We start from the raw sequence: 12301 nt of genomic DNA on the forward strand, positions 1-12301 counted from the left end.
TTAAGGATCACAGAATTTTAACAACGTATGTTTATATTTGAACTTTTCATATCTAGCTCGGTGCCCCCATTCCTCTGAGCTCCCGGAAAATAAGTTATTAGGAGTGTAAGTTATTAGGAGCCTTGCAACTTCGCGCTGTGGGCAGTGATGGGGAAGGAGAATGCAATTAGAACAGAAAAGTGAATGCTCCTCGGTCGTACACACTCGCATCCTACACACAAACTTTTAGGAACTGTACGCACGTGCGCAAGGAGATGAGGCGACGGGCCCAGACAGGTGGTACAGGAGCGACATCAGCACTCAGCTAATTCTAGTGTCATTTCTGACGCTGGGGGTAAGAACGTTCGAGGGAACCAACGTGGAAGGAAGGGTCAGAGCTAACACCAAACGCGTCTGGGGCTCAGGCTGCGGAGGACGCCTGGCAGACTGGGCGGTCCGGCCGCCCCACAACCCCCCCCAACCCCCCCCCCGCGGCCCCAACGCAGGAGGAGGAGCCGACCCGCCCCGAGTCTGATGCAGTTGTGCAGGCGCCGCTTCCTGCTAGTCGGGAAGCCACAGGAGGAAGAATTTAAGGAAGAATACCGGCCGCAGCCCTTCTCAGCGCTCGAAGCCGTGCCATGCTTGCCCTCCGAAGGAGCCTGACTAAGGCTCTGGCCGCTCGGTCGCAGGCGCCTCAGGTACTGGCCGTCCGAGACGCGCCCAAATCGTTCCCTGGGGGAGGGGCGGGGAGGGGCGTCTGCGGGGAGAGCGCGGGCCGCGCATGCGCCTACGGGCCCAGACCTGCCAACGTGGTTCTGCTGCCGCAGAGCTGACTTCTAGTACAAGTCTCGGAATCCCGTGGCGGCGGACCCCGGGCTGCGCGGCAGGAGGAAGGGTTCCGTTAGAGGAAGACGCAATGCCAGGGTCGCCTCCGGCCGGCTCGCAAACAGTCGTGGACAGGGGCCGTTTCTAGCCTAGGTACCCGGAAGCCCTGAGGTCCCCCCCGAAGCGCCAGCTGCTGCGTTTTTGCGGCTCTGCGAGGTTGCTGTCGCCGCATTGGGGCCTGTGCTAGACACTGGTCCGGCCTCTCTTACTGATTTGTGTTTTGACAAGCCCCTCCAGACTGAAGGGGCAATAGGACAGGCCTCCCCCTATTAAGCGAAATACACAACCGTCCAGCATTTTGCAGGCAGAGAACCTTTAAGAGGGGGCCCAGGGTGCAGGTGGTGAAGCATCCTGCCCAGATGCCACTGTCTCCTGAGGTTGGTGCCCTAGTCAGGCAGTGTCAGGAACCTCGTTGCAAATATGATGATGACAACTTATTTAATCTGGATAAAAAATGTACAAAATAGATTATTGTGATTCAGCCTTAACTGTCAGGAATTGGCCTATTCTGTGAATCTAACCTAGAGGTTTTTTCCTTTTGGTGTTTAGGCTTTTACTTCTTTCTCAAAGAGCAGTAAGAAGGGGATTATAATCTACTCTAGAGACTGACTTTCTGGTGAAGACTAAAGAGGAACCATTAATGGCCCCTTCACCCAAGATTAGCAATACAGTCTTTATTCTGAGTCTCTCTATTGGGGCAGGACCAAGAATTATTCCTTAGAATTTTACTCTGAACTTTGATGTTATTAAATGTCAACCAAAAAAATGAAAACAAAAATGGTTCTGACAAACCTAGGGGAAGGACAGGAATAAAGACGCAGACGTAGAGAATGGACTTGAGGATACAGGGAGGACACGTTCTTCTGCCAACGATAATAAAATGTATGCCTTTGATCACATATTTTGATCTCCAAATACAAATTCCCTGAAAAGCAACTTAAAAAGCAATTGTTACAAGTACCCTATTGGCCCATTTTCTGATATCTGATATACTTATATTTTATTTATAATATTTTTAAACTATAAATACTAGGCAGTTTTTATTTGCTTAACATTCTGTTAGTAAAGTTTAGTAAGATGGCACAAAAAGAATATCTGTCAAATACAGGGGCAGCTGCAATTGTTTTTGATGGCAAGCTTAAGTCAGTTGGGCAATAAGAGTATAACTCATCATAGACATGGAATGACCTCAAGAGAGATTACTATAATTAAGCCTTATACACAATTAAGTAAAATATATGCATTACTGTGTTTTGTAAACAAAATATATGTCAGAGGAAGAAGCCTACTGCTTTCCTTTGACATATCAGGTAGTCAGTATAAGCCCAAAATTCATCAATAGCCTTATAAGTACCAAAACTACTTTAATAGGTAATTCTGGTATAATCAGCTTCAGGAAATGTGCACATGCTAACCAAACTTATGTACGATGGATATGTAAATTAGAATGCTATATGAATGTATATGTATACGCATGTGTGTATATACATATATTTGTATATACATATATATATATATACACAAACACATATACATACACAAAGCATCTACTGAAAGTTAAGTTTACTCAGAGAACCCAATTAGAAATTTACATTGTGAGCATATGACTATTACAAAAGTAATGAATGGTTCTTAAGGGATATTTCCATCAACCTGCTATAATTGGGTGGATTAAATGCCCTTCTTCAGGTTGCACATGTAATTAAACCCTAATAATTATTCAGACAATTCTGACTTACTGATGTTTCCTTTTTCTAGCATTTACACAGGCTATCACCATAGTACAATGCAACTGGCTAAGTCATAGTTTCCTATTACACTAGTTACACTCTTGTTCTATTTTTGACTAGTGGTCCACTTCACTGGATTTAGAAAATACTTCTATCTGACCAGCAATTTCCATTGTTTTAAGAACCTAAAAAAAAGGTTAGTTTTCTGCCAGTAAACACATTGTCATTGTGCCAGCCAAAATACCTGTATATGTTAAAAAATTGTTTTAAATGCTTAACTCTAATACATATGCTATTCAATATAGATGGAATATTAGCTAAATAAGGGATAATAAACTATTTGTAAAATTTATTAGGATCCTAACTATCTGTAAAATTTATTAGGATCCTAATTGTCCTTTGGTAAAGAGACTGACCCAGTGCCTTCTTAGGAGCATCTCATGGAAAAGTGACTAAAGGTGGAGCCCCTGCTAGGAAACAGTAGCTATATATTTAGAATGTTTAAAGCAGGCATCTTTATTGACATATCTCTAAACAAATTCAGTGGAGAGAGGACAACAGAAGTCAAAACAGATTATGAGTTTAATGAGTGTCCCTTGTTTCCAGACTCAGATTTGTTTGTAACATAATATTATAAACTGTACCTTCCCCAAATATTTCAAGTTGCCTTATCTTTCTTCAGGTGTGCTCATCTTTTGCTACAGGCCCCAGACAATACGATGGAACATTCTATGAATTTCGTACCTGTTATGTTAAGCCCTCAAAGATGAATGAGTTCCTGGAAAATGTTAAGAAAAACATTCATCTTCGGACAGCTCACTCTGAATTGGTTGGATTCTGGACTGTAGAATTTGGAGGCAGAATGAATAAAGTATTTCATGTTTGGAAGTATGGTATGAGTCATCAGCTTAAGTATTCAGTACAGATTTTCATTCCGTTAGATATTACATGAGACTTAGTTCTTGGATCTATGTTACTATAAATACATACAGGTTAAGTAAAACTAAAACAGCAATACCAAAAAAATTAATTCAGTGATTATTCTTCCCAACAGTATACCTCTTAACAGCCCATTGCTGGAAACCTTTATATTATCATATGGGAAGCAATATAGGGAAAATGTGGCATCTCCAATTTCAAGTCATAAAATTCTAAGCTAGACTTTAATTCTAGAAAAAAAAGTTTAGAATGGCTTATTGTACAGATTTTTTATGAAAAATTTAAAGCAGTTAATGCAAGAACCAGAGTGAGTTAGGATCATAAAAGAAAATAGAATTATTTTTTCTTTATATTGAAGCTATAGCTGGATATCAATGTTTTAGCAGAAATCATTCAAACATCTAGGGACTTTAGGAAAATAGAAGTTGATAGGGGATGATAGTTAACTTTGAAGCCCTCACCCATCCTTAAGATGTAATAATTTTGTTATATTTCAGGACCACTTTGGGTTTTTTTCTGCCCCCAGAGTTTCAAGGAATTCACTGTCATTATACTAGGCTAGGGAGGTAAAGGAAAGGAAGTGAGTTCTTTCAATATTGAAGTTGACCAACCCCTGGTTTACAAGAACGGTTACAGGAATCCCTAGAATGTTTAACTCCAATATTAAATTTTTGTGAAGTCACATCAGGACTTGATGATATCTAAAGAACTTTTAATAATTTCATTTAGTGTTTGGTCATCAGTGTCCAAAGTTAATAGTCATATAGTACTTTAATATGAAAAGTACTCATTCTGTATTTAACATGGCCATAGTTTAGGGGTTCTCCCTGTTGTAATAAAACAAACCCCATTAAAACACAATTTATGGGACTTCCCTGGTGGTGCAGTGGTTAAGAATCTGCCTGCCAATGCACAGGACACGGGTTCAAGCCCTGGTCTGGGAAGATCCCACATGCCGCGGAGCACCTAAGCCCATGTACCACAACTACTGAGCCTGCGCTCTAGAGCCCGCGAACCACAACTACTGAAGCCCACACGCCTAGAGCCTGTGCACCGCAACAAGAGAAGCCACCGCAATGAGAGGCCCGAGCTCCACAACGAAGAGTAGCCCCCGCTCGCCACAACTAGAGAAAGCCCTCACGCAGCAACGAAGACCTAACGCAACCAAAAATAAATAAATTTATTAAAAAAAACACAATTTATGCTTTAATGCACCACCAGCTGAATCACGTCCCATTAAGAAATTACTCGTAAGGTCCTGATATAACTTACTAATGCTCTAAGAAGGCTGTTATTCCTTATCTGCAACGTAAACCATAGAAAACTCTTTTACCATTAGTCTTATAAGGCCCTATTAGTAAATATTAGTACTAGGCCCATATGTTAGTAACATATGGGTAACAAACAGAAGAGAAATAGTACTGGGTAAAAAGAATGGATGACAGTAAGTAAGAGAATGAGCACTATTTCTTTGGAAGCTGTTTGTTCAAAGAAGAGGCTGAAAAAGCAAATCTAAATTTCATTTATGTTCAATTTAATTCAGTTATACCTTGACCTGACCACTCATCACCGTCACCACTGACAAAGAAAAATAGTCTTTTTCTAAACTGGCGCCATAATTTAAATGCCTCAATAAAATTAATAAGAATAGTTAACAGATACTGAGTACTCACTAGGTGCCAAACACTGTTCTGAGCTCCTTTCATGTGCTAATTCATTTAATCCTCACTTCAGCCCTGGAGTTAAACAGACACAAAGATTCAATAACTTACCTAAGCCTCACAACTACCTACTAAGTGGTAGAGCATATAAAGCCCATTACTATATGATATTATCAGTTGTTTACATTCCTACTCCCCTTTTAGACCATGAAAAACTTGGGGACAGGTGTCACATTTACTTATGTTGGTATCTCCAGTGATATAACACAGTCCTTATGTGGCCTCGATGAACATTTACTAAACTGAATGAAACCCAGAAAAAGTACAGGTGGTTTTAAATCAAACATTTTTATTTTTCTCACTCCTTTTCATCCCATAGACAATTTTGCTCATCGAACTGAAGTTCAGAAAGCCTTGGCCAAAGATAAGGAATGGCAAGAACAATTTCTCATTCCAAATTTGGCTCTTATTGATAAACAAGAGAGTGAAATTACTTATCTGGTGCCATGGTGCAAATTAGAAAAACCTCCAAAAGAAGGTAAGTCCTTCCGTCTTAGTCAATGAATTTTGATGGAGAAAATATTAAAGATTTTAAGCTATAAAAACTAAAGTTCTACTGGAAAAAAAATGAAGTTAATCTTTTGCATAATATAGGAACATATGTTGATTGTTGAGATAAAAATAATTTGGAGCTCTTAGCTTATTCTTAAAAATTGAGCATTAAATAATGGAGTTTTTTTCCAAATTGGTATCATACTGATACTTAAAGTTTAGCTATATTATAGAAAAAGTTGACATGGTCACTAAAGGTTGAGAAGTTGGGCCTTGGGAGCAGGGAGCACATGTGGGTAGATGAGGGATAGTGTATGATATTTTGTCATAATTTTTAAATATTACAAACTTTTAGATATAAAAGTATTTTTCCATAAATTACTACTAATCTCAAATCATGAAGTACAAATTTGCTTATAAAATTTGACTGTTTGGGGGGAATGAATTAACTGGAACTGCCAAGCTGTATTACTGTAGTCTAACTTTTATGTCTTCCTCTTTCTTATTTCTCAGTTTGAAAATAATTCCTAAAGATTTGTCTTCTTCCTGATTTCACTTCTTGATGACTTAAAGAAATTATTACCTCAATCCAGTTTTAAACAAAGGTTAGATTAGAAAAAGCATAAACTAATTTAAATTTTTATTTCCCCCATTATTCCCAACTCTAGTGCATTTTGGATTACAAGAGATTTGAAAAGTCTTATTTAGATCCTTATCCACCTAGATCCCCTCAGTTTTAGGCACCACCTAAATGAACTAGTGGGCTTCAAAGAGAATGTCAAATCTTGGTTCTCTTCCTCTATGTTATTCATGATTCTTCAGTAACTTTTGCATGTTTTTCCTTTACTTCTCAAATCTACTGGTCCCCTAGTTTCTTTCTGTCCACCCACCCTATACTTCCACCCAGAAGGTAAAATACTTTTCAAGTATTTACCTGGATATTATATATCTGGAATAATAAAACCACCTCCTTTAGGGTTTGTTTTGCCTCAAAAACTCTGAGACAGTCACTTCAGGTCCATTGTTTGCTTGCTGTTTCTGGTAGAAATGGAAACCTATAGGGGGAAATTATATAAAGCAAAAAAGTAGTAGAAGTTGGAAAGAACAGAACTGTAAGAGATTGGAAAATACTTTATTCATTTCTATTATAAAAGTGTAAATGCAGGCAGCTAAAAAGTCCTATTCCATTATTTTCTCACTATTTTATTGATAAATTTTATAAATTAAAAATATTTTAGATAATAACTTACCTATATCTTCCAGTCCCTTTTTTCTTTGTTCTCTATAAGCTTAACAACTCATCCTTAAAGTAGGTCAAGGACTTTCTACACATAAAAGCACAGTGCAAAGTATTAATAAATATGTCTACATAAACATGTATATGTATATGATCCTCCAAATCTATATATAGATTAGCTTTCCACTGGAACCAAACTAGACAGGATTACAAATTGCTTGAATGTGTTCAGTAAAATACTTATTTTTCTCCCTATTCCAGGAGTCTATGAACTGGCTACTTTTCAGATGAAACCTGGTGGGCCAGCTCTGTGGGGTGACCCATTTAAAAGGGCAGTTCATACTCATGTCAATCAAGGCTACACAAAATTAGTTGGAGTGTTCCATGCAGAATATGGAATACTCAACAGAGGTACAGTTGTCCATCTCTTCTATGACATTGCAAAGTATATTGGTGATTTACTGTTAAGTTCCTTGGGTCAGTTTGTCTGTATTTTACCTTTTATTGCCAAATTTTTAGTTTTTTGTGATTTTAAGGGTTGAGTAAACCTGTTTTAAATCTTATTTATTTAGAATATTAATACCTTATGAAGACTTTTGCAAATATTGAACTGCCTTTTTCTCTGATACATCAAAATGATAAAAATTTTAAAACTGGAAAGGACCTCAAGAAATCACCTATTCCTTTCATAATCTTTTTTTCATAATCTACATAATCTCTGAATGGAGTTTTATTGATTTTTTTTCCACTTTTATTGTAATATAATTGACATATAACATTGTGTAAGTTTAAAGTGTACAACATAATGATTTGATATATGTATATATTGTGTGAAATGATTACCACAATAAGTTTAGTTAACATGCATTACCTCACATAGTTACAATTTTTTTTTCCTTGTGATGGGAACTTTTAAGCTTCTCAGCAACTTATTTATTTTATATGTGAAAGTTTGTACTGTTGTACCATTTGTGATTTTTTTAATAATATTACTTGGGTTGTTTGGGGGTGAAAAGTAATATATAGTTATTATAAATATTAAATGGACATGGACAAGCCCAAAGAAAAAAATTACCCATTTCTCACTACTTATATACACATAGTATGTATACCATATTGATTTATTTAATAAAACACCTATTTGGGATATTAAAGTTTATCTGAGAGGATAGCTAAGACTTTTAATATTTGAAAACTCATAATATCCAGTTGCCTCCTCATATTCTCCACTTCATGTCTAATGGACATCTCAAACCTAACATATCCAGAGTTGAGCTGATCGTTGCCCAGAAATTCAACTTTTAATAATATATTGTAAAAAAAAAAGTTGAACTGTGCAAAAATAGATGTTTGAGTTGGAAAGTACATGAAGAGGAGAAAAATTATGACAATTATTAGATGCCTTTCTCACACCATACACTAAAATAAAATCAAGATGGATTATAAATATCAATTAAAAAACTGAATTCATAGAATTACTGAAACAAAATATAGATAAATTTATTTAATACTATGTGAGAACAACATTTCTAAGCCAAAAGCAAATGAAGAAAACTATGAAGGAGAGAAAAGAACTGATGATTTTACTGTACAAAGGCTCAAATTTCTGTGCATACCAAAAACAAATGAAATCCAAAAGCAAAAAGAAAAATAAAAGCTTATGCAAAGAAGACACAGATGACTAATATATATTAAAGAAGTTGCAAATTAAAACAATAATTGGATGTCATTTTTTACCTAATAAAAACATATTATATAGATATAGTATTGGAGGGGTTGGGGACAAACAAGTAGTTGTACTATGTAGGGTTGTATTGGCTTAATCTTGCCCCCCTTAATAATTTGGCAATAAAATAAAAAGCTTAATTTTTTCAACAGTTTTTGCCAACATTCTAGGAAATATGAATGTTTTTAGTTATACAAGAAGGAAATTTGAAAGGATATAAAATATATAATCACATTTGAATGATGACATTAAAGGTTTTTTAAATCTCTAATTTACTATAATAGACGTGTAGAATTTTTATTTAAAAAAACTACTGAAATGTGTGTACACACACTTTTTAATCTTAAATTCATTCTCAGTGCACTAGGAATATGATAATATGCTGAGTATAAATCAGTACTTCACTTCTGGAGGATAGTGTATAATATATACACTGTACATTTGTAAGTGTATATATGTAAGATACTCTTTGGTTCTCTCAATTTAAATTTTAGGAGTTTATGTTAAGAAAATAATCAGATCCAGACTGCCTGGGTTTGAATCCCAGCTCCACCACTTAAAACTCTGTCACCTTGGGTGAGTTACTTAACCTTACTGTGCCTTAGTTTCCTCATCCATAAAATGATGATAATAATAACCTACCACTGAAGGTTATTATGAAAACTAAATGAGTTAATACACACAAAATGTAAAACCAGTCTCAGCACATAGTAGGCACCCAATAAATGTTAGTAGAAGTTGTCATCAACATTGCTCTTATTATGTACATGTACTGCTGCTCTAATGAAATTTATGTCAGCATTATTTATAGTAAGGAAACTTTGGAAACAATGTTTAGAAATTTCTCTCCCAAATCGCTCACCCCTCTGAAATCTTATCACTAATATACTTAGTGTTACCCTGTTGATAATCACTATTTTTATTTAAAGAATAGGAGTTACAGTTTCTGATTAATGTTTCTGTCTTTCTTATTTGAGTAATGCCACAGTCTTTAGAATCTACCACAGTCTTTAGAATCTATTTCTGGTTTATTTATTTCTGCAGTTCATGTTCTTTGGTGGAACGAGAGTGCGGATAGCCGAGCAGCTGGGAGACACCAGTCTCATGAGGATCCCAGAGTTGTGGCAGCTGGTAAGCTATTTCACTAGGTACGAGTTATTCTTAGAACAAATTTGATTTAGTCGATAACTTTATATACCTTCTTATGAATTTTTTTCCAGTTCGGGAAAGTGTTAACTTCCTTGGGTCTCAGCAGAATATGCTTCTGATCCCTATGTCATTTTCACCATTGAAATAGTCTTCCACTGATAAATGAAGCATTTCATTAACTGCCATAAGATGTGTCTACTAATGGTGCTTAAATTCTCCCAAGAGATTCTCACTTTTATTTGATGGAGGTGGTAAGTTAATTTGCTATGTCCCTTGCATATTTAAAAGCTACCTCTGTCCACTATCACCACCACGTCAGTAAACAGTCTGTTCCTTTTTGCCTAGGCATTTCAGTATCTGTCATACATTAAAAATAGTTACTATTACTATAGGATCTTGACTTTTCATTTGTTTCCAAATATCTTTTTCTCTATTTTGACAACCCTCTGCTTTTATAGCATTTTCTTACATTCAAATGATTCTTTCATTTCCATAGCTGTGATAATGTCTTTAAAATATTTGTATACATTATTAACCTTTTCATCATGTCTGTTTTTCTGAGATTTTAAAAGTTTTTGTCCATTAAAGTTTAGTTTATACTACCAGATAGGATTCATAAAAATATTAAACATATTTCTTTACTATGGAAGAGTACAATGTTACCTGTGTCATCTGTATTAATTATGGTTATCACATTAATAATTACTTACCTGGAAAATAATGTTATTAGGTCCTGGTATTAAAAGTTATTGATGACCCATTGGTTTATATACTGCAGTATCTTCGTTTACAGTTAACTTTACTAATTTTTACTTCATTTTAAATCAGTGTTTAACAAAGGTACTTGGTCATCTGTTTGTTTTAATGAGATATTTATTGTTATGGAAATGTTTGCTCTAATAAAAGCCTACATGTACAATCTGATTCTTTTTATCGTGTTTTATATTTTTATCCTCATCTCTGGAGCTATTGTTGTGTTGCCATAAGATAATGAGACAGTAATAATGTACTGTCTTTACTGTAAATATTGTCACCTCAAGTAAATAGCCTGCTAGTAACCTTACAAGGATTTCTTCAGTACCATCACAGACATACTAGGATTTTCTTACTAACAACTTTAGTTTTTATTTTAGTTGAGTGCCTCAGCCTTCTTAAACTAGATTTGGCACTTCTAGGCTCTTCTGGTAGCTTGTACTTACAGCTATGTTATTTTATGTTTCTAACATACTGCAAAAACAATAAGTTACGAATTAGCTATCTATGGGAAAACTGAAAAACAGGAAGCACGGTCACCTCTCACTTACCTGGTCCTCAGGAATCTGAAGGACAGATGAGTTCCTAGTAAGGCAAAGAACACCCTGACTCTGAAGGCTAAAATCTATCAGACATGTTAGAAGCATTGGCTTTAAGTTTTGACTAAGAGTCTTCCACCTCAGTTTTTTGAAAAGCTGTCACTTAGGGAATGAGGTGGTGGTGGTAGAATTGCAGTCTGTGTGGACGGATTTCCTCTGGCGTGAGATCAGCCGTGTGCTTAAGGCCATGTTTGGTCACATGAAAGTGTACAACTGGGTCTGCCTTTTCCTCTTTCATTCATCTTTGGACTAGCTAGAACATTTCCTGGTGATGGCCAGGGGCCCTTTCATCCATCCAATCCAGAGCCCTATTGGAGGTTTATAAAGCAGCGGCAGACCAGCATTCTTACCATGTCCTAGACAGAACTGGAGAGCCAGTAGAATGATGGGCTTCACTCCACTAATGAACTACAGGTGCTTCTGTTTGCTGACACACCCCTGGATCAGGAACATGACAAAGCTGGCCGGGACAGAGGACATCACAGATATGACACAGACGGACGTAATTATGTCCACCAACATGTTCTTCTTGCAAAGAGAAAGTCAGTGAGAATCTGAGCGTTCATTGATGCAATTGAGGACTCAATCAAGGCAGACACACACACGCAATATCTGAAGTATAGCCCAGGGAAAAACACCGGCTCAATAAATAAAATAAAATTATTTTATTCAGAGTTAAACCATCATTTTCAGGTCAATAACCTGACACTTCAAATGCGGAACTGATTTCTCTGAGTTCATGAAAGAGTCCAGTACCAAAATAAAACTATTAAAAGAGGTCGGAGAGGGAATTTCCTGGCAGTCCAGTGGTTAGGACTCTATGCTTCCACTTCAGGGGGCCTGGGTTCAATCCCTGGTCAGGGAAGGCCTGGCCCAAAATAAAATAAATAAATAAATAAATGGAATTTAATTTAATTATTAAAAAGAAAGAGGTCTGAGAGTGGCCTAATGGGGTTCACTCTGGTTCACTGTTTTTGACATTATAAGAGCAGCAGGTTGTAAATTCTCACACACACAAAGGATTGCTTTGGTTTGAAAACTTAATAAATGCAGAAATATTAGTGTGAAATTACTCAAATAAGTTAAATTCT

The 12301-nt window shown here is 36.4% G+C and overlaps 1 protein-coding gene and 1 long non-coding RNA gene across 2 annotated transcripts in view; one reads left to right on the forward strand and one right to left on the reverse strand.

Annotated features, from left to right (window-relative positions):
* The window catches only part of LOC111188082 (uncharacterized), a 32640-nt gene extending 31648 nt beyond the window's left edge, over positions 1-992 (reverse strand). Inside the window, exon 1 of the long non-coding RNA XR_016393599.1 lies at positions 583-992. This is a non-coding gene — a long non-coding RNA (uncharacterized LOC111188082). The remainder of the gene's footprint in view (positions 1-582) is intronic.
* On the forward strand, positions 494-10782 carry LOC111188064 (protein NipSnap homolog 3A). Its single transcript, XM_022600255.2, has 6 exons — positions 494-677; positions 3277-3487; positions 5574-5732; positions 7245-7394; positions 9754-9840; positions 9930-10782. Exons 1-6 carry the CDS (start codon positions 618-620, stop codon positions 10004-10006), a joined length of 744 nt encoding a protein of 247 aa, XP_022455963.1. The 5' UTR covers positions 494-617; the 3' UTR covers positions 10007-10782.
* Positions 10783-12301: the final 1519 nt, after the last annotated feature.

This window comes from Delphinapterus leucas, chromosome 6, assembly GCF_059928025.1.
Source record: "Delphinapterus leucas isolate spDelLeu-1000000601 "Yukka" chromosome 6, BTC_Dleu_Yukka2, whole genome shotgun sequence".
In the NCBI taxonomy this organism is placed as follows: domain Eukaryota; kingdom Metazoa; phylum Chordata; class Mammalia; order Artiodactyla; family Monodontidae; genus Delphinapterus; species Delphinapterus leucas.